Source organism: Panthera uncia (assembly GCF_023721935.1).
Source record: "Panthera uncia isolate 11264 chromosome C1 unlocalized genomic scaffold, Puncia_PCG_1.0 HiC_scaffold_4, whole genome shotgun sequence".
In the NCBI taxonomy this organism is placed as follows: Eukaryota; Metazoa; Chordata; class Mammalia; order Carnivora; family Felidae; genus Panthera; species Panthera uncia.
In genome coordinates, this window is record NW_026057585.1 from 13647272 (window position 1) to 13670398 (window position 23127).

The 23127-nt window shown below is 41.3% G+C and overlaps 1 protein-coding gene across 4 annotated transcripts in view; it reads left to right on the forward strand.

The window, feature by feature from the left end:
• AKNAD1 (AKNA domain containing 1) overlaps positions 1-18370 on the forward strand; it is a 41462-nt gene extending 23092 nt beyond the window's left edge. For 3 of the 4 annotated variants that reach the window (XM_049616664.1, XM_049616667.1, XM_049616665.1), the window contains 7 exons: positions 3202-3287; positions 6652-6749; positions 10305-10427; positions 10519-10626; positions 14563-14644; positions 17175-17229; positions 17985-18370. In XM_049616664.1, coding sequence (XP_049472621.1) covers positions 3202-3287; positions 6652-6749; positions 10305-10427; positions 10519-10626; positions 14563-14644; positions 17175-17229; positions 17985-18116 — 684 coding nt within the window. In that variant the 3' untranslated portion in view covers positions 18117-18370. The remainder of the gene's footprint in view (positions 1-3201; positions 3288-6651; positions 6750-10304; positions 10428-10518; positions 10627-14562; positions 14645-17174; positions 17230-17984) is intronic. The other variant, XM_049616666.1, reaches the window with a different exon arrangement.
• The last annotated feature ends 4757 nt before the right edge of the window (positions 18371-23127 follow it).

The following is a 23127-nucleotide window of genomic DNA, read 5'->3' on the forward strand; positions in this document are numbered from 1 at the left end:
TCATGTCCAGCAGCCCAGTCCTGCTTAGTTCAGTTCATTCGGCTGAATCTCTGACCATAACCAGTGTTACTTACTGAATGTGGCTCTGAAACTGGCATTGTTGAGATCACCTGGCTCTTATACTAACACCTTGGGTGTTAGTGCTGGAGACAGCTGCTGGTATTGCTAATGTTTCCCACTCTCTCAGCACTCAGGAAACACCAGTCTGAGGCACCTGTTCTAGATCAGGGCTTCTCCAACTGCAGTGCATCTAGGAATTGTCTGCAAATCTTACTGGATGCAGGCTTGATTCAGTGGGTCTGGGGTGAGCCTGCAATTCTATAGTTCTAACAAGCTCCCAGGTGATGCCAATACTTCTGGTCTGGGGACCACACCTTGAGAGTATTTCTTTTCTTTTTTAAAAAAATTTTTTAATGTTATTTATTTTTGAGAGAGAGAGAGAGAATAGAGTGTGAGTGAGGGTGGGGCAGAGAGAGAGAGAGAGAGAGAGAGAGAGACAGAATCCAAAGCAGGCTCCAGGGTCTGAGCTGTCAGCACGGAGCCCATGAACCATGAGATCATGACCTGAGCCAAAGTCTGATGCTTAACCAACTGAGCCACCCAGGCACCCTGAGAGTATTTCATTATGAATGAATTGGGAGTACTGGGATTAAATACCCCCCCTGGGTCTAAAATGATAATGACAAAACTATAATAAGCAGTAAACAGTAATAGTTCTGGTGGTTCAAAGCTCCACAGTTTGTGAAGACTAGGCAGAAGAAGAGTTGGAAACTTAAGAAGGTAAGATTTGCCCAGGACAAATATCACGGGACACTGGATCCCCCAGTTCAGGAGGGGGGCACCTGCCTACATTCTGCTCATGTAAATCTGCCTTAAATGTGAAGTGCAGGGCAACCCCTGTAGGCCTAAAAGTGAGAACTGATGAAAGAAAACACAGGGAAAACCCTTTATTTTTTAACTATAAAAATGATTCATGCTTACTGCAAAAAAAAAAAAAAAAAAATTAGAAGGTAGAAAAAAAGTATAAAGAACATTTCACGGAAAGAAAAAGCATAGCTAATATATTAGTGTGTGTCTGCCCAGTCTTTTTTTCTTCTCTGCATACATATACATTTTTGCAAAAATGAGATCATACTGTATGTATTGGTGTTTTATAGATGTTTTTTAATGTTTATTTATTTATTTTGAGGGGGGTGGGGTAGGGGAGGGGCAGAGAGAGAGAGGAGAGAGAGAATCCCAAGCAGGCTCCACACTGGCAGCACAGAGTCCGATGCAGGGTTTGATCCTATGAACCGTGAGATCCTGACCTGATCTCAGGTCATTGAGAGTCAAATGCTTAACTGACTGAGCCACCCAGTCAGGCTATACATATAGTTGCCCCATACGTATTGTTTTATGATGCTTTTTTTCATTTAACATTCTATTGTGGGCATCTCAACAATCACTTAGAATAGATCTATAGCTTCATTTTTAAGGATTCCATTGTATTTCATTATACCAATTCATTTAACCAGTCCCTTGTTGATGGACATTCAGGTTTTTTCCAGTTCTTTGATACGATAAACACTGCTTCAGTAACATCATTTTATATGCAAGCTTTTGGCCATACTTGATATTTCCTTAAAATAAAAACCTAGGAGTGCAGTTAATGGTTCAAGAGGCACAGAGTGCAAATTCTGATAAGCTGGCCCTTAGCAAGGTGGTATCTGTCCCAGCTGTGCACGGGAAAGGAGATGTGTTCACCTGAGTGCACCCTGGGTATTTTTTTCCAACCTTTGCTAAAGTGATAAGTGAAACCAGTTTCTCATTGTTTTCATCTCTATTTCTTTGACTATTTATGAAATTTAACTCATTTTCACGTTTCTTGGCCATTTGACAACATCAACATTTTAACTAATATTTGCAAAACTGAAACTGCAGCCACTTTTTTAAGGCAGACATATTGAAAAATATTAAGAACCAATAATGTTCAATATTGAGGTTTTTATTACATAAAGTGCTCTGACAAATGCACAAAGGAGTAGTAAAATTATGGTTAATAACACAAACATATGGGTAAAGGTTCAAATCCCAGCTCTGCCACTTACACCCTGTGTGACCTTGCCAGGTTGTTTAAATCCTCTGAGCCTCAGATGATTAAAAATGGGCATTAAAATGGGCACAACGTTTCAGGATGGTGGGAAGGAACAAAGGAGGCTGTATGAGAAGCACGTGACCCAATGAGTGATCAACAAATGGTTGAAACCCTCCAAAAAATTAATGGACAAAGGATATGAACTAAAAGTCACAAGTAGGAAACACAGCCAATAAATAAGCACATGGGAAAATGTTTATCTCCTTTAATAATAGAGGAAATGCTAATTAACACAAGGTGCCACCTTCCCCTTCTTGAAATTACCAAAAACATTTTCAAGGATAATTCCTGATGCAGAGGAAGGTGTGGTCAAACTGAGCTGCCCACATTTTGGCGGTTGTGTAATTCTTACCACGTTTGTGGAAAGCAATTTGGCAATATGTATCATCATGCAAACATGTTCACAACCTTTGACCTAGACATTTCCTAAGGAAGTAATTCAAAATATGGAAAAAGCTATCTGTACAATGATGCTTATGCCAGCATTGTTTATAATGGCGAGAAGAGCACGGTTTCTGTTTACATAAAGGGTAAAACCATAGTAAAAAAATATACATGGGGCGCGGGGGTGGGGGCGGCGTCAGGCCTTTTCGGTGAAGTAGTGTAATTTCTCTGTGTTAAAAAGGGACATATAGACACCTTAAGCCTCTAAATGATTTCTAAATCTCATTTTAATTCAGTTTAATGCATTTCTTTGGAAAAGCTTTTAGACCTCTACTAACAGTGGTCAGATTGATGGATTTAAGTATCTTCTTAAATCTGTTCATCCCCTGGTGGAGCTTGGGGTCATTTGAAACTAAGGAAAGAAAAAAAGGGGGTGCAGGGAAGTATTCTCTCATCTGTAAACTAGATTTTCAAATGTTTGGAGAAGGAAAGAAACCAAGCCAGTGTTGCGGCCTTCTTTCTCTGAGCCCCAGGCCATTACAACACAGACCCCATCGAGGGAGTGAGAAATCAGGACTGAAGGAGTCCTGGAGTGGTGAGTTTGGCTGCCTCTGTGTGTGAGCAGCAGAGGGATGAGTCACTTCCTCAATCACATCCACATCTGTCTGTGCTTTGTGGTGCAGGAGAACCCCAACAACACCTCAGGAAGGCCCAGTCGTGCAGAGACAGCCAGTCCAAGCTGTGCCTGTAGCCACCTGGTCTTTGAATGGTGAGGGCTTCTCGCTGCTAAATTCCCAGGGTGGGTGGAAGCCGGTTCTGGTATAATAGCTCCAGTGAGAGTGGGCGTCAACTACTGGAACAGGTGCCAGAAGCCACTGGCCAAGTCACAGAATCACAGATCTCAGGGCTGGGCATGCCCAGCCTCCCTCCTGTTTCACAAACCCTTCTAGCAGTGGCTCGAGTGAGGAGAGCATCAGAGTCATTGGGGAGATTTTTTGATCATGCACATGCCTCAACCTCACCTAGTATATCAGACTCACCAGGGCTGGAGCCCTAGTAGGAATACTTTTAAATCTGCTCAAGATTCTCCTAATTCCCTTGGTTAAGAATCAGGGCTGCGGAACACGAAGGGTGGTTTGTCCTGTAGGCTGCATTTGAACATTATCCACACGGGAGATTATTGGGCACCATTATATAGCAACTTCTCATGATGAGTGAAAATCTTCCCTGTCCTTCCCTCTGTCCCCAGTCCCACTGGAAATAAGCCTAATCCCATGTATAGGGGTTTACTTCTCCCCATTCTTCAGCGAGAAATCTGGAGGTTACAAGCTGTAATTGTGCAAAAAAAAAGCTATAGATGTAAAATCCTAAGGAGAAATCCTTCGTGTTCTTAAAACTTTCTTTGGCTCGGGGCGCCTGGGTGGCTTGGTCGGTTAAGCGTCCGACTTCGGCTCAGGTCATGATCTCACCGTCTGTGAGTTCAAGCCCCGCGTCGGGCTCTGTGCTGACAGCTCAGAGCCTGGAGCCTGCTTCCGATTCTGTGTCTCCCTCTCTCTCTGCCCCTCCCCTGTTCATGCTCTGTCTCTCTCTGTCTCAAAAATAAATAAACGTTAAAAAAAATTAAAAAAAAAAACAACTTTCTTTGGCTCAACTGTTAGGCCATATGGATTCAAAATCCTTTATTTGAAGCTTCTATCAGTTAGTGAGAGGCACGAACTCCAAGCTCAGGAGGCACTGTGGACTTCTGCCAAAGCTTGGCTAATTTACCTTCCAAAGGTCAAGAGTCAAGGAGGGAGGAGCAACCATTCCTTGTGGTTTAGCAACCACTATTACATGCACATAATAAGCTCTAATAGAAGCAGATGACAAGGTCTGAAGTTAGAAAGCATTCCGCCACGGGAATGGGCACTTGTCATAAGTGTTCCACTGAGTTTCCGCCCCCTGAAAAAGGAAACAGCATGCTGTTTGTGCTAAATATGACCATGCGTCATCTGGTGTGGACCATTATTTTAACTGACATGCCAGTCATCAGCTTTGACCCTCCTTTTAAATATAGGAGGCAATAGTGATGCCTACTCCCTGAGTCACCACAGGCCCACTATTTTTATTTATTGAGTTAAACCTAGGTTTTGGGATTTTTTTTAGATTTTATTAAGTATAATAAAGATAGTTTGACATTTCAAAACCATTCTGATGAAGGATTCAAGGTACTAAATGTTTGTCTTTCAGATTCCTAGTCTAGAACTTCAGATACTCTTTACATACCAAGTCAAGGACCAATGTCCCAGACTAAATTTTCTGTTTTATCATGGACAAGAGGGAAGGAAAAACACAACCAAGTGCGAAATCAGATCTAACAATGCATCTAACACTGGGGTGTGAAGTGGAGATACACATGATTTATAAATTGAAATCTTGGTAAACTACCTAATACTCCGAGGAATTAATTGAACAAAGGGCTATACATACTCTTTGCTCTTCTAAAAGATTTGATATCTCTCAGACAAGACATGTGCTTTATGAAGCTAGCTGGCCTTTGAGGGATATTTTTATATATATGCAGATCAATGGTCTATATGCTACATATAAAATGCAAATCCCTTTGTGTTATGTCTGATGCAGGATTTGGGATTTAAGAGTCCACTTTAGCTACTCAGTCTTCTTGGAAAACTGTCTTCTCAAGTAGAATTGCCCTTAGCTCTTATGGTTGGCAAGAAGATTTTAAGCGCACAAAGAAGTTTAAAAGAGGCAGAAAAAGAAAGTCATGTGTTAGACTGAACTCACTTGAAAGAGATCCAAGTTTTCCACTTTGGAGAGCAGATGTTCAAATGCCCCGAAGGGGGAGGGTGGAGACAGAAAATGAGGTGTGAGAAAATATGTGACTCAGGAGGAGAGCATGTTTTTCCAAGGAGAGGGGAAGGGCCCAGCTCATCAGCCCCCAACCCCACCAACTCCAGAGCACAGTGGCTCTCTCCACAGAAGGCCGGCCTGGGCATAGGCCTAGGCATAGCTGGGTGTGCTGCATTTGCCAAGCAACTCCTAGGGCTCTCACCCCATCCTCGAGGGGATCAGCCTCATTTCTCACCAGCCACGTGCAGCAGATCTTGGGCACAGTGCCTTCCACACTAAGAATGAGCCACTTTCCCGGAGGGGCTATTACCATATCGCTGGGGCTGAGCAAGGGCTTTGTTAAGAATTGTGATTAACTAGAATTCCTTTGAAGGGGTTAGGATTTCTGTGAAGAAGCCAGGCAGAAGCTACAGCCAAGTCAGAGGGTGTCCTGGTAACTGAAATTGTAAGGCATCTTTCTGATGCCCCCTGGTGGCCTTGTACAGCTAAAGTTAACCCTACATGCTCCCTTAGCTTTTAGCCCCATACACACAGGACAAAATCCACCTTGCTGGGCTTTTTAGACACATTCAGCTTATATTTACGGAGCCAAAGCCACGGGACCTAGTACTGCCATGTGGCACATCTTCTTCCCCTGATAAGAAGTGAATTTGAGGAGTGCCTGGGTAGCTCAGTCAGTTCAGTGTCTAACTCTTGATTTGGCTCTGGTCATGATCTCACAGTTTGTGAGATCGAGCCCCATGTTGGGCACTGCACTGAGCGTAGAGCCTGCTTAAGATTCTCTCTCTCTCTCTCTCTCTCTCTCTTTCCTTCACCCCTACTCATATGCACACACTCTCACTAAAATTAAAAAAAAATCATTTAAAAAGAATTGAATTTGAGACATGAGTATGAAGAAAACTCCAAATATAATTCCATACTTCAAATTTCTATATTGCATATGTGTGCATGATAATTAGATATTATCCTCTGGGGAACAAACCAGATTTACTTTCAACATCTGGTAGACCTGTTCTTACCAGGCCAAGTTGTCGCTGGGTGCAGTTTCTTATAGGGAAGCTCTAAGAAAGGCAGGCAGAAGGGATCTCTGTGTGGAGGACAACATGCCACGCCCGTATCATCCCAGTCTCTGATACAAGAAATTTAACATTTCAGTTTTACCGATACTCTCACGATTTCTATTAGAAGTATGTTAATAAAAAAAATAAATAAAAAATAAATAAAAAAAATTAAAAAGAAGAAGTATGTTAAATGTTTATTGGATCTTATGCATCTTTTTTTAGGAAGGAAAATATGGAGAAAAAAGGGCACAGAAGGCCCAGCTGTGGAAGGTGTCCCACTGCCCTTCAAGAAAAGGCACTGCACGCAGACTCAATTCTCGGTAAGTTAAGGGGCCTGGTGCTGTGGGTACTCTGTCTTCAAGGTCCCTCTCCAGGGGTCTGCCCACTTTAGGCAGACCATCTGCCACACCAAATAGCATTACCCAGACTAGGGTGTTACATATTGTGTTTTTTTGCAAACCGTAAAAAATTAATAATTAAATAGATTCAAACAGATCAAGTGTGGTCAGAGAGTGCGAAAGTGCCCACCTCTGTTTGTGTGGGAGCCACAGGACTCCATGCACTCAGTCGTGCAGTGGCCTTAGTTCTATGTGTCATCCTTGCAGCACGACCCATAATCTGCACCTGGTGAGCTCACAGGACGTGGGAGAGTTGCTGCCGACTTGTCCATAACATTTCCCAGAAGCAAAGAAAATGAGAGCTGGGAGGGGACCTGGAGAGCACCAGGTTATGGAATTCAATGATTTTTAGTCATAGGAGCCTTCCTCCAAAGGTAGTTTAAGCAGAAAAACATCCCTGGCAGAACCGCCCTGGGTGAGGAAGAGGTGAGGCCAAGGCCTGCCTGTTCAGGCAGCTCCTGAGCATGAAAATCACCACCTGAGCCTAGTCTACCCTGTTTCTACGTGAGAAACCAGGTCCGGAGAGCTAAGGAGGCTTGTTTACATTCATACAAGCTGTTAGTCAAGAGCCTTTCCTTCAAGTCAGTATTTTTTTGCTATGTCACATGGAGTTCTACTTCTTCTCTGCAGACGACTCATTTTTTTTTACTTTTTAAATGTTTATTTTTGAGAGACAGAGAGACAGAGAGTGAGCAGGAGAGGGGCGGAGAGAGAGGGAGACACAGAATCCAAAGCAGGCTTTAGGCTCTAAGCTGTTAGCACAGAGCCGATGCTGGGCCTGAACCCATGAACCATGAGATGACCTGAGCCAAAGTCAGACGCTTAACTGACTGAGCCACCCAGGCTCCCACCTCCCTTTTTAAAATTTTTTAAATGTTTACTTATTTTTGAGAGAGAGAGAGAGAGCGAGAGCATGAGTGGGGGATGGGCAGAGAGAGAGAGGGAGACATGGAATATGAAGCAGGCTCCATGTTCTGAGCTGTCAACACAGAGCTCGACACCCGGGCTCAAAATCATGAATCGAGAGATCATGACCTGAGCCAAAGTTGGCCACTTAACCGACTGAGCCACCAAGGCGCCCAGATGATTCATTTTCTGATGGTAATAGTAATGTTTCATTGACTGAACACCTACTATATCAGATGCTGTCACAGAGCTTTCAGAATGTGATCAGAAGGCCCTTGGGGGTCCCTGAGACCCTTTCAGGGGACCACAAGGTCCTCTCTTTCCCAGCTACATATCTGTGCAAAGCCAATACTGAAGGAGATTGAATGGAGGTGCAGCTATGTAATCCAGCCGCCTTCTATTAAGCCAGATATTCAAGACACTTGCCCAAACATAAAATACTGCCTCTTCTAATACTCTTCATTAAAAAAAAAAAAAAAAATAACCTCTTTGCATTAAAAACCTGTTATTTGGTGAGCATAAAATGAATTACTGTTGGTTTTAAATGACATAATAAATAAAATATTTTTAAATGCCTCAGTTTAAAATTCTATTAAAAAAAAAAAGCCTTGGGGTGGCTGGGTGGCTCAGTCAGTTAAGCATCTGACTCTTTATCTCCGTTCAGGTCTTCATCTAAGGGTCATGAGTTCAAGCCCTGTGTTGAGCTTCACACCCAGCATGGAGCGTACTTAAAAAATAATAATAATAAAAATAAATAAAGAAAAAAAACTTAAAGCCCTAGGACTGTCCATTCAGTCTTGGGAAAATTTGAATGATTCTGCACAAGCAAAAATGACTTGAAATTTATAAATAGGTACCTCTATACCAGTCCATCATCAACTGACTGTTGTATAATAGCTCTTCTCCAATACAGGGGGAGATTTTTCACCACAGGTGTAAAAAAGGGTGCATATTATGATATATGATAGATAAAAACTGTAATAAGCAGAAGCTCTTTAAGGTCCTCAATTTTAAGAGTGTAAAAGGGTTCTGAAAGAAAAAAAAATTGAGAACTGCTGACATAGTGTATAACATTTAGCTATCCTTATACCCCTGTAAGTAGGAATTATGATTTTTATTTTACAGATAAGGAAATGGAGACTCAAAGAAATTTAATGACTTGCCAGTCAAAGAGCAGTTGTATTATCTACTGCTGTGTAATGCAGTATCCCAAAACTTAATGGTTCAAAACAAAAAACATTTTCTATCTCATAATTCCTATGGGTCAGGAATTTGGGGGCAGCTTAGCTGGGTGAATCAGGCTCAGGTTCTCTCATGAGGCTATGGTCAAGATGTTGGCCAATACTGCCATCATATGAAGGCTTGACTGGACTGGAGAATCTGCTTCTAAGATGGTTCACTCACGTGGCCATTGGCAGGAGGTCTTAGTTCCTCATCATGTGGGCATTTCCAGTAGGTTGCTTGAGTGTCATTATGACATGGCAGCCAAGTGATCTAGGTCTTTTATGACCTAGTTTTGGAAGTTATACACCATCACTACCACTTTATCTGTGAGAAGCAAGTCACTAAGTCCAGTCCACACTCAAGGAGAGTGGAATTACGCTATACCTTTTGAAGAACATATAAAAGAATTTGTGGACATATTTTCAACCATCACAGCTAACTAGCGGTAGACCCAGACTGCAAACTCAGGTCTGTCTGAACCTCATGCTATTGTAATTTCCTTGAGCTCTGGATTGAGAAGGAATTCAATGACTATTGACTGACTGAGATTTGGGGGGGTGGGGTGGGAAAACCATCCCTAGAGCTCATTCCATTTATGACTTACTCTTTGAAAGATAATGTTACAAAGGAGCGTAATCACGAGAGAAGTAAGGCAGGTAGCCCTGACAGATGCTTTGTCACTCGGCCTCATCTCTCCTGGAACTGAGATGTTGTTTGAACACCCAAGCCTGTGTGCTTACCTATCCGGCCCAGGATCTCATGTTCTGGTCTTATCTGGAAGTCTCCACTGCCCACAGCCTGCCAGGTTCTAGACCGGTACCACACACACACACTCTCTATTACTAGCCCCTCTTTGGCAGAGATGAGGGCAAAGCTATAATTCAGTTTCCCATATCAGCTCATGAATTTGATGTAGAGTAAAACCATCTTTTCAATTGTCTGGATGACAAAACACAAGTTCTTGGCCAAAACAGGGTCTGAGAAGAGAATGTGGGTGTGTCAGGGCAAATCTGGAAAAATACCAATCTTGCGTTTGTAGTTAATTCAGGGGGTCAAATTCTCACAGACCCATCAGTTCAGCAGGCCTTCACTAAACACCTACATGTGCTAGGAAAACCTTGAGACTTTCCTATCAGATTTGCTACTTCTGAAAACATCTCTCAGTTGTCATAAGGGGATTCCAAATTCCATCCTGAGGCTGGTGACTCCCCTTGGTAATGCAGCTGGGGAAGTTGAACACTTCTGCACCTAATGCATACCTCCCGTGGTTAGAGCTCTACTTTCCACACACTCTATGACTATAATGAAGAAACTCACCTGTCCTTTGTGTAACTTGGGATTTTTCAGGTTCTGATACAGGCCACAGCTGCTATTCTGCTCCTGGGACCGGACTGCTGAGTGATAAATGTCAGAACTGCGGCACTAAGAGTCATAATTCTGGAAGAACCTGTCGCAAAAAACCACCTGAAGGTGAGTGAGACTTAGGGGCCTTAGAAGGAAGGCATAAGTGGGGACAGCTGTTGTTCCCAGGCACTGAGCTGTATTTCTCTTTTCTTTTTAGAATTTCATTATAGATACAACACCCCAGGAGAGAATTACTTATATCATAGTGAAAGAAGCAACTTTGTCCAGCTCTGCTTTTTAAATGAAAATAAAAATTCTTCATCTTGTAAGTACATCTGCTGCATGATCTCATCTTTGTAAACAACCTGGTCTCCCAGGCGTGGGGGACCCACATCACACCAGCCACTGCTTCTGTTTGGGGAGGCCCTGCCCTCTCCAGTGTGCTGTCTGGATCTCTAGTACTCATCTGACGCTCCCACATCCTGGATGGCAAAAGGCTGGGCCAGGGCTGGGAGATAAGAAATCCTAGCAATAAAGGACTCTAAAAGTTTTTAAGGGCTAACTCAGTGTAAGTTGGTAACAAATTGCAAATATTTGCTAAACAAATGACCAACTAAATAATTGCCACTATTATTGCTATTCAGGAGTGGTCAAAACCTTAAATATATCCCTACTGAAAGTCAGCATGTAAAATGATAGACTATTTTTACACTCCTTAAACATCATATTGCTAATTTCAATTAGCAATTTGGAAAAAACTAAAATCCCACGTTTATTTATAAAGATGAATAAAACATGCCCCCCACCCAAGGAGTTCACAATCTCTTAAGAGGAACTCATACCCAAATAAGGAAAGTTCATGGCAAAACGTGGTGCTAGAATTAACAAAGTCAGAGTGTGCTAAGGGTACAAAAAAGGAGGGAAGGACCTGTTCCTTGTTGTACTTCTGAATGACAGTCATATCTGGTTCTTCGACATCCTCTCCTTGTGGGAAAATTCATACCTCCAGAGCTCTTTCTCTCCTGAGTGACAAGGCGTCAGGGAGAATGTTTCTTATCTTTCACAATTGCCAATTTCCAAGACGAAAGAATGACATTTACCTGATTGAACTCAGCTGGTGAGTCCCCTACACCGCCATCCCCCAGCTGCTAAATCCTCCAACTGGATGTATTCTCTCAAGACGACAGCCACTAAAACTGCAGAAGCAACAGGGCTAATTTCTTTATCATCTCCCTGGCCTTTGAGTCTACAGCCCATGGGACTTGTTATTCTGATATATGAGGGCATGAGGGAATCAACTATGTCATCTGAAGTGTGACCTTGAACTACATTAGTAAATGTATAGTGGCTAAGAGGGTAGATTCATAGGGAGGCATATCTGCTCAATGTTGAAAAGAACCTTTCAGCTGTTGTAGGAGGACGTGAGCCCCATCTGTAGAGATGTCTCTACAGATCCCATCCAGAGCCAATGTACTTTGTCAGGATGTTGCAAATCTGTGGACTGGACTAGAATCAGAACTGATGACACTATGGTCCTTCCCAACTCTGAGTTTCTATGTTTCAAATAAAATCCAAAATTATATTTGGAGACTAGCAAAGGATTAAGACTGAACTCATTTGTGCCTCTGCTCATCAGGACTTACGTTTGGGTGGTCAGCATGATTAATTTGGGCTTTCTATCTTCTACCTTCCATGTCTTAGGGACAGTATTTCCCAGATCGCTTGTCAAATGGGACCCTCCTGAGGGGGAGTGAAACCTAGCTACCAGAGACTGATGAATAAGATAGAAGACGTGGGAGGAGACCCAGCAACAGAGAAGGCAGATTTATTGGCTGTTGGGCATTGACTCTTCTCCTTTCCTTTCCCTGGCTTTATTATTGTCTTCCATGGTGACTTTCTTACATTGATCTTCTCTGTTTAGTCTCTATTTTCTGGAGTTGTCTTACTAACATAATTTAGTTTTTGACTCCCCAGAATCCTTGCACCTGAATTTGAAGACTTCCAGGAATCCATTTGGTCTATGCTCTTGAAAGGGATTATCCCTTCACTTGTCAGATGAAGTAGCTGAGTCCACAGAAGTTGGACAGCATGCCCAGGTGTCACAGAGTTAGCACCCAGGGAACCTAAATCCAGACTCCTGGTCTCTTGTCTACTGAAAAAACTCCTTTTAAAGGGGCATCTGGGTGGTTCAGTCAATTAAGTGTCTGACTCTTGATCTCAGGGTTGTGAGCTCGGGCTCCACATAGGGCACCATGCTGGGTGTGGAGCCTACTTAAAAAAAAAAAGTCGATTTTTTTTTCTTTTTTAGAATTTAATGACTATTCTAAGATGTCAATTATTTCCAAATAAATTAATAGATTCAACATAATCACAGAATTTTAGAGATGATCAAGGAGTGCAAAGACTACCCCCAATAACCATTTTGCTCTCCGCAGGTAAGAATTCTGAGAGTTTTAGTTTTTATTTTTTCAGTGCAGAAAGAATTCAGTATATTTATCTATTTTTTAAAATTTATATATTGTTTAATTTACATCCAAGTTAGTTAGCATATAGTGCAACAATTTCAGGAGTAGATTCCTTAAGCCCCTTACCCATTTAGCCCATCTCCCCTCCCACAACCCCTCCAGCAACCCTGTTTGTTCTCTATATTTAAGAGTCTCTTATGTTTTGTCTCCATGTTTTTATTTTTGCTTCCCTTCCCTTATGTTCATCTGTTTAGTATCTTAAAATTCCTCATATGAGTGAAGTCATATGATATTTGTCTTTCTCTAATTTTGCTTAGCATAATACCCTCCAGCTCCATCCACATAGTTGCAAATGGCAAGGTTTCATTCTTTTTGATTGCCAAGTAATACTCCTTTGTAGATATATACCACATCTTCTTTATCCATTCATCCATCAATGGACACTAGGGCTCCTTTCATAGTTTGGCAATTGTCGATAGCACTGCTATAAACATTGGGGTGCATGTGCCCCTTCGAAACAATACACATGTATCCCTTGGGCAAATACCTAGTAGTGCAATTGCTGGGTTGTAGAGTAGTTCTATTTTTAATTTTCTGAGGAACCTCCATACTGTTTTCCAGAGTGGCTGCACCAGTTTGCATTCCCATCAGCAGTGCAAAAGAGATCCTCTTTCTCCGCATCCTCACCAACATCTGTTGTTGCCTGAGTTGTTAATGTTAGCCATTCTGACAGGTGTGAGGTGGTATCTTGTGGTTTTGGATTTCCCTGATGATGAGTGATGTTGAGCATTTTTTCATGTGTTGGTTGGCCATCTGGAAGTCTTCTTTGGAAAAGTGTCTATTCATATCTTTTGCCCATTTCTTCACTGGGTTGTTTTTTGGGTGTTGACTTTGATAAGTTCTTTATAAAGTTTGGATACTAACCCTTTATCTGATATGTTGTTTGCAAATATCTTCTCGCATTCTGTCAGTTGCCTTTTAGTTTTGCTGAGTGTTTCCTTTGCTGTGCAGAAATTTTTATTTTGATGAGGTCCCAATAGTTCATTTTTGCTTTTGTTTCCTTTGCCCCTGGAGACGTGTTGAGTTAAGAAGTTGCTGCAGCCAAAGTCAAAAGTGGTTTTTGCCTGCTTTCTCCTTGAGGATTTTGATGGCTTCCTGTCTTACATTTAGGTCTTTCATCCATTTTGAGTTTATTTGTGTGGATGGTGTAAGAAAGTGGTCCAGGATCATTTTTCTGCATGTTGCTGTCCAGTTTTCCCAGCACCATTTGCTGAAGAGTGTCTTTATTCCATTCGATATTCTTTCCTGCTTTGTCAAAGATTAGTTGACCATATGTTTGTGGGTCCATTTCTGGGTTCTCTATTTTGTTCCATTGACCTGAGTGTCTGTTTTTGTGCCAGTACTATACTGTCTTGATGATTACAACTTTGTAATACATCTTGAATATCAGGAGTGTGATTCCTCCAGCTTTTTTTTTTTTTTTCAAGATTGCTTTGGCTATTTGAGGTCTTTTCTGGTTCTATACAAATTTTAGGATTGTCTGTTTTAGCTTTGTGAAGAATGCTGGTGTTATTTTGATAGGGATTGCTGAATTTCTTAAAATAAATAAATAAGCTGAATTTCTTTTCCTGAATTCAGAAAGAAAGTTCTTTGTTTTCTATGTTCCCTAGTTTTCTTATTAAGATTTCATGAAATATTACATTCATACAGAAAAGTTTGGGAAATGCTACCCATATGTCCACCATTTGGGGGTCATTTTTGATACTCTGAATTTAATCATAGTTAACATTTTTCAGCTTGTTCAAAACCAGAATGGATCTGTTCCCAGACATCGAATCCAAAATCCTCTCAACACGAACATGAGCCCATACCAGAAAAGTAAGTATGGTTTTATTAATGATAATAACCATGCAATGTGCTTAGTGCATTAAATTACTGGCTCAAGGTCACTGAGATCATAAATCGTAGAGCCAAGATTCAAACCAAAGTATGGCTAATACTTCATTCATTTATTTATTCAACAAGTATTTTGAGTGTCAATAGCAGGGTCTTGGTCTAGGTCCTGAGGACACAGTGAAAAATTAAACCACTGTCCCTACCCTCATGGAAGTTACCTTTCTGGTAGAAGAGCCAGTCTTTTAAGTGCCACAAAGGGGGTGTACAGAGTGCTATTACCTAATTTGGGGGTTCAGGGAAGCTGAACACCAAAGGATAAGTGTGAATCAACTAGCAAAGGGATGTGGAGGTAAGAGGGCATCTAGTCTATGAAGGCTTCCTGGAGCCGAAAGGCCCCTTGGCAAGTTCAGGAACAGTGTAGTGCGAGGGGCTGTGGGGCAAGATGGGGCTGGCAAGGGGAAGCTGAAGGGATGGGTAGGGCTAGACCATGCAGGGGCTTGTCAGCTACAGGAAGTATTTCAGACTCAAGGGTATAATAAGCCAATGAAGTTTTTTAACGAGGCTGTTTTTAAAGTTTCCTAGTGTTGGGGCACCTGGGTGACTCAGTTGGTTAAGCATCCAACTCTTGATTTTGGCTCAGGTCATGATCTCAAGGTTCGTGAGATTGAGCCCCCATCAGGCTCTGCGCTGACAGAGCAGAGCCTGCTTGGGTTTCTCTCTCCCTTTCTCTCTGCCCTTCCCTGCTTGTGTTCTCTAAAAATAAATAAACTTAAAAAGTTTCCCAGTGTTTTTAAAAGATCACTCTAACTACTAAAGGAATGGGAATGGATTAAAGATGTCAAGAATTGGAGCACGGAGGCCAAGTAAGAGCCCAGTGCAATAATCCAAGTGAGGTGATGGTAGCTTGGCCAAGGGTGAAAGAGAAGGAGAGACAGAGGTCTAGTATTCAAGAGCTATTTAGGAGGCAAAATCAATAGTGTAGCAGAGTGGTTAAAAGTTCAGGTTCTGCACTCAGTCTGAACTCACTAGCTACTACCATATGCAGTGCAGTGTTTAAGAATGTGGCCTCTGGGCAGGTCTTGGGTTTGCATCTTGGTTCCGTGTCCTTGGGCTGGTTGCTTGACCTCTTTGTGCCTCCCTTTCCCCACTGTGCGTCTTCATTATTCTCCAAATGGGAATAATAGTAGTACCAAACTAAGAATTGGGTCAATACATATAAAGCACGTGGAAAGGTACATGGCACTCAGCAAGTGATGGCGATTATTGTTGATCATCATGACAGACTGGATGTGAAGAGAGAGAGGACTCTCAAGCCCATATCCTTCCCACTGCACCACACTGCCCTGCCTTGCCTGAAGTTTTTTTATTAGCTAGTGGCCGCTGATGGTCTTTGATGTTCTCAACCGGATAATAGATCCAAAGTGTTAAAGTGACCTGAAGAACCAACTCCTGTTAATGTGGTAGAGGAGAGACACGAAAGGAGGCTTAGAGTCACAAACATTTGAAATCAGACTTCCTGGAGATGACTGCTTACAAGTGCTGTAAGTACCAAAGAAGTAATGCTTAACAGAAGGACTCTCAAGTCGGGGAGATATGAAGATGGCTCCATGGCCCACCTGTCAACAGGCAAGACTTGTGGCATCCCCTACAGCCACTATTCATGGCATAACTCCAGGCAGTGCACTTCACAGAGAATGTGTGAATGAAACCTCCCAGAGCTATGCAGTGCACAACCGAACAACTGTACATAGTGACCCTGGCTCTCCTTATTCACCCAGACCATCATCAGAGACAGTCATACTTAGTGTAGTAGTCCAGAGGTGCCTATTTAAAGAGGTGCTGCTTTTCTTCTTTTAATTTATTTTGAGAGACACAGAGTGCACACATGTGGGGGAGGGGCAGAGAGAGGGAGAGAAGGAGAAATCCCAAGGAGAGCTGGTGCAGAGCCCAACGTGGGGCTTGATCTCATGAACCGTGAGATCATGACTTGAGCTGAAATCAAGTGTTGGACACCTAACCGACTGAGCCACCCTGGCACCCCAGCTTTTATTTTTCTATTGCTGCTGCCTAATTGCTATGTAAGCTCCCTGGTGCTGAAGCGAACTCAAAGTGCCTACAATTGGCAGATTTGTGTGCATTTGTTTTATAAATATGCCAAGGTAGAAGGTTGGCCCCTAAAGAATGAAAACTGAATAAACTGGAGTGTTGCCTCTTTCTGTGACAATGGAAAGATTCTGGGAGGAAACACTTCCCAGATCATGGTCATGGAACCATCTTTTTCTGAAGCTCATCTGTGGTCAGCCACACGGGGACTATAAGAGCTACAAAAAGCGGAGAGTGCACAAAGTCCTAACACCCAACACGCACACAGCCATTACTGAACCACAGAGTTAGGGAAGAGAGGGGAGCTTTACACAAGTATCAGTGTGCTTTTGCCTTCCAGAAAAAATAAGATTTTCATGACCTACAGTTCAGACCTTGCTACACCCACACCCCATTTCCACTTCTGCAGGATTTCTGGAAGCAAATCCTTAAGCAACTTGCGCAGTATGGAAACGGAATCTGAGGTGAGGACTTAGAAAAATCCATACCAGAATCCTTGCAGCTTGTAAGTATGGTCTTGGTCACAAAACTGATGGCTTTTAAATTATTACAGTATGGTGGCACCAGGAAATGCTCTGCTAATAAAAACACTTTGTGCTCAGCACTAACATAAAGACACACAGCCTGAGCAGCCACATGGTTTGTATTATTCCTAAACTGGTTCCAAGGGAAATTTCCTGGAGAAAGTGTTTTGTGGGTGGTGCCTCCACTACAGGATCCCCCTGGCCCAGGAGTGAAGGTAGTGGACTGTTTCCAGCTGCTCACAAGTCTGTTCCAGTGACACTGGGGTTAGAGCTGCCAGCACTTCCCTGTTTTCAAATCAAATTCCAGGCCACCTTCAAATGCTTTAGAATGCAAGCACTAATGCCCCTGGGTGCCCTCTCAGGGGTTATGACCCCTAAATCCTCTTCAATCAGCCCCAATAGCTTTCCTTCTTTCTCACAGATTTGTTCCTCTGCACCAGGGCAACAGCCCAGCAGGTTGCTGACCTCACCCTCTGATTCACACTCATCAGTCACGTGTTGGGTCTCTTTTCTGTCCCTTTCTCTAAAAAATATATTCCATCTCAGACTGGTTTCCTAGGAAACCAACCGTTAAAAACAGGAATAGACCGGGTGGGAAAAGAATGCTCCAAAAATTCCACCTTGCAATGTTTAATAATGAGATAACCCAATTAACAGAAACAGTAACTTTAAATATGTGAATTTTTCCTCTGTAGATTTTAAACTCGTCTTTGGATCATGCCCTAAGGACAGCAACCATTTTGAAAGAAACTACTGATCGAATGATTAGAACTATTGCAGAAGATCTTGCCAAAGTACAGAGATGGAGGAATCGGCTGAAATACTAGTTTGACCCAAGGCAACCAAAGACTTAAAAAAAAAAAAAGAAAAAGAAAAGAAAAATGCAAAGAAAACTTTATCTTCCCTCAAAAAGTATCTTATTACACAATTTAGGATGGTGACTTTCTAGAGACAATACCAAAACCATAGAATATGGGGGGCACCAAGTGCTTAAAAGGAAAAAAACACAATGGACCCTGATTCTTAAATTGAAATCAACAAGTATTTATTTTCAAATAAATCTGTTATTCCTAACTCATAATGGAAGAAATTAAAACAATAAACTAGGGGTACCTGGCTGGCTTAATTGGAAGAGTATCTAACTCTTGATCTCAGGGTCATGAGTTCAGGCCTCATGTTAGGTATACAGATTACTAAAAAACAAAACAAAACAAAAAACAAAAACAAACACTTAAAAAAAGGACAGAACAAAACAGACTATACTTTTGCCTTTTAGTATGGCAAAAAGTAAAGTTTAGGAGACCCAGCATCAGCGAGGCTGGGGATGACAGGTGCTCTCATACACTGAGGGTGGAAGTATAAATTGGTGCAACCTGGTGGAAAGAAGGCAACTTGGTACCAAATTCTACAAATGTCAAAGCACTTAAATTCTGAGCAGCAATTCCACTATTAGCAATGACTTTACAGGTAACTCCCACAATAGGCCATGGTATTACACATGGGATGGCCACCGAAGCACTGATGGGAAGAGCCCCCAAGTAGAGCTAATCTAAACACCCAAATGAGGAATCATAAATAACAACAGTCCTGCAATCAGTCAGTACTCTGCGGCCACTGAAAAAAATGTAGCCACTGGGCGGGGGGGGGGGGGGGGGGGGGGGGTGGGGGGGGGGGGGGGGTAGGGAAGACAGTGAAAAAAGGCAAACACGTAATAATACATGCAGTGTGACTTCGTTTGTGTATGTTTTTCAAAGGGCATACATATTTTCCGGAAACACACACAGAAATATTCTGTGGACCTCTAAGAAATGGAGATGGGAGTCATCCAGGGAAGGAAGAATCTTTCTGTATACTTTCTGTATACTTTTCGTTTACTTTCTGTATAATACGAAATTCTTATGTTTGTATCATAAGTTATGTGAAGATCTCTTAAAGTCAGAAATACGCAAACACGTTAGTCCTGTATTAATGAATTTGGGACAAAAGTAAAGACAATTCATTACGACTATGTACTAGGTATTAACTACATTTCATGTAGAATGCCAGAACAAGATCCTGATTTGCTTCTTTAAGGCTGATTTAGAACCTCTTTAATGACAGAGCACATCATTAGCTCTTTCCCTCTTTCCTGAGGCCTGTATTCACTCAAAACAGTCAACAAATGGTTTCCTAACCCCCAGAGCTTTGCTTAGTGGTAAAGAGAGTTGAATCCATTCCCACTTTGAAGATCTTTGCGGTGGCCAAGGCAGCTGCTATTTGTCTAGAGCTGGCTAGAGAATAGGCTATTTTTAACTTTGGAGCTTGGAAACTGGTTAAGAGTGCCCTAGAAGAGATAAAGCAGAGCCAGCCTGAAGATGCTTCTGACTCTGTGGCTACAGGTACTTTAAGCTGTGGCATTATAAGGAAGATAGTGAACACTGGTAGTAGCACTGTAAGAGAAAAAAGGGAGTTTAAACTGTGTATATGCTCTTTCAAGAGGCTTTTAGATTCGGCACTTACCTAAGTTTAATCACCACTTGATAACCTGTTTTATGTGCCAAGCATCACTATCCTGTCCTCAAGTTTAAAATTATACTTCTCTGACTGGAAGGGTTCTTATATGATTCATTAGTTCTTAACCTTTTTTGAGTTCAACGCTCTTTGAGAATCTGATGAAAGCTTTGGAGTCTCCCTCCCCCATACTCCACTCTTGCAGGGAAAAGGGATGTAAGAACGCACAATTTTGCACACAATTTTTAAAAGTTCAAAGACACCTGAAGCAAATCCACGCAATCCAAGTTAGAAAGGACCACCATAAGTGAATGTTCCTAAGCCCTCAATTAACCTTTATAGAAAGTTAACCCCTGTAATCATTTATTTAAAAATATGGCCCACCTCTACTTTATTAAACTATATTCTAAATGTTAATTTTATATTTCCTTAATGACTGAGGATCATTATGAACAATCACTGTGACAGGCTTAATCCAAGAAACAGAAATAGGGCTATGTCCTTAAGAAGTCCTGGAAAAGTGCTAAGCTCTGATTTACAAAGGTAATTTTATATTTACTGATCATGTAGTCTTGGCTGTCTCCTCCCTTGTTTGTGTAAATTCTGACAGATCTCTCTTTTAATTCTGATGCAGTAATAGACCAGAAAAACGAGCTCGTTAACTGTTTATTTCCAATGCTGAGTCAAGGGACTCACCATTGTTGAGGGCAGCGGTGTGGTAAAAAAACATCTGGCAGCTTCCACTGTCCAGAGGCCTCTTCATGTCTACTTCCAATGTGTAGCTGTGCTCTGGCTGCTTCAGGTTGCCAGGAGCAAGCAAGCAGGATGAGGGGGGAATGCTTTTATCTCTTTAATAAAAAATTCTAGGGGTGCCTGGGTGGCTCAGTCAGCTGAGTGTCTCGATTTTGGCTCAGGTCACAATCCCAGGGTCATGGGATCAAGACCAGCGTCAGAGTGCGTGCTGAGTATGAAACCTGCTTGGGATTCTCTCTCCTCCCCCTGCCTCTCTCCCCAGCTTTCATTCTCTAAAATTATACAACTAAATGAAAATAAAATTCTAGGGGGCACCTGGCTGGCTTAGTTGGGAGAGTATGCAACTCTTGATCTCAGGATTTTGAGTTTGAGCCCCAGGATGGGTGTAGAGAGATTATTCAAAAGTAAAATCCTAAAAAAAAAAAAAAAATTCTAGCCATCCACTTTAACTATTAGATTATACAAATGAAAACCCATCTTTTTATCACTCCTTTCTACTGTAATCTTACTGATTTGAATCTTAATGATTTACGTAAAAAAAAAATTTTTTTTTTAACATTTATTTATCATTGAGAGACAGAGACAGAGAGAGCATGAGCATGGGAGAGGCAGAGAGAGGGGGAGACACAGAATCCGAAGCAGGCTCCAGGTTCTGAGCTGTCAGCACAGAGCCTGACGCGGGCTCAAACTCACAAACTGTGAGATCATGACCTGAGTAGAACTCAGACACTTTACCGACTGAGCCACCCAGGCGCCCCTGAATCTTAAAGATTTAAAACAGACCTAATTCATATTAAATATGAATATATTTAATGCCCAAATTGTTGTTTTGGTAGCAGAAATTTTATTGTGGGATGAAGACTTTTTTGGTCCTTTGATTTTAAAAGAAATCTGCCTGCAACCTGACAGAATTCACAGAAAGTTACAAATACCTACAGGAGAAGTGAGTTATGGAGGCATCACATCTTACAAAAATAAACTGCCAGGACTGGGCTTTGGGCTCAAATCCAAGAATTTTTGTCTTTGTGAACGACTGATATTTTTCTTATTTTTTTGTGAATATGGTTGAACAATGTGAATCCACTATACTTTGTAAGCCAAGCACACATCAACAGGAATTAATGTGGGCTTCAGAGATACTGAATAAATGGTTTCATTTAGTTGTAACAGTGAAATGTCTTCTTCAGGGTCTTGGTATCAGAATCTGTAATTGCTAATTCTGAAAGTGGAATTAGCTTATACTAAGAATTTATGTGAGATGAACACTTACATCTTCAAATTCAGTAAGAGATTTAGGAAACAAAGGATCACTCCAATTCTAAGACTAAAATACATGTAAAATGGAGGCCTCAAAGGATCTCACATCATTGTGATAGGACAAATCATCACTGAGGTGTTAAGTGACTCAATGAATGGGCCAGTGTTTGCTGTCATCACACTCTTGGTTCCATTTGTCACAGGGCATTGGATTAGTCTAAATCTCTGTTCCACACAAGTACTAACCTTGGACTGATAGTAACCAAGGCTTACAAGGACCACAAATAAAATGCAGACACCCAAAACCAGCCCTTTCACTGACAAAGTACTGTTCCCACGCTTGATATTCAAAGAGAGCTGTTTATTAATGTCAAGCCTTTCCTCTCCACATAAACATCGAGGTTAAATTACATAACCTTTATGTGCCCTAGTTTCCTCAGCTTTAAAATGGAGATGATAATAATAGTCCCTATCTTCATAGGATTAAATGAGAAGATTAAATGAGGTAATATAAGCACTTCTGCTTGGCACATATAATGCTCTAAGTAAGCACTTGCATATTGTTACTTAGTAAAACAGCAAGTTATGAAATTAATATATCAAAACAATAGCTTTCTTATATAAAAAATGTTTGAAAATAACATAAAAGATCCAGTTCACATGGAATCACAAAAGAAAGATATTATGGAAATATACAGTACCTATATGAGGAAAATAAAGGTTCTGAAGGTTATAAAGACTTAGGTAAATAAAAAGACATTATATATTCCTAAATTTCAAATTTCAATATTATAGGGGTGTCAATTTTTCCTAAATTAACCTACAAATTTACTGCAATCCTAATAAAAATACCAAAATAACTTGTGGTATTAACAAAATGATACTAAAGTTCATTTAGAAAAATGTAATAGCCAGAAAATTTCTGAAAAGTAACAGTGATTTAGGTAGAGATTATATCTATCACACATTAAAATACAGCATGAATTAAAATAGGGAAAAATACAAACTAATGGTCAATAAAACAGAATTCAGAAACAGACCAAAATGCAAATAAAGTCTATGATAAAGGGAGTATTTCAGACTAGTTGGGGAAGGAGAAATTGCCCAATAAAATCTGTACAATATCTGGGTATTTAAGAAGAAAGCTGGATCTCTATTAAATAATTTATCAGTCAGGGTTCACTGTAGGAACAGAAACTCTGCTAGGTATTTCAAAGAATGGGACTGAATATAGGTCCTTAAAAATCAAGAGAAAAAGCTGCAGGGGCAGAAAGTGGGGGCCGACATGTTTTAATTTAAATTTTTAAAAAAATTTTTATTTTGAGAGAGAGAGAGAGA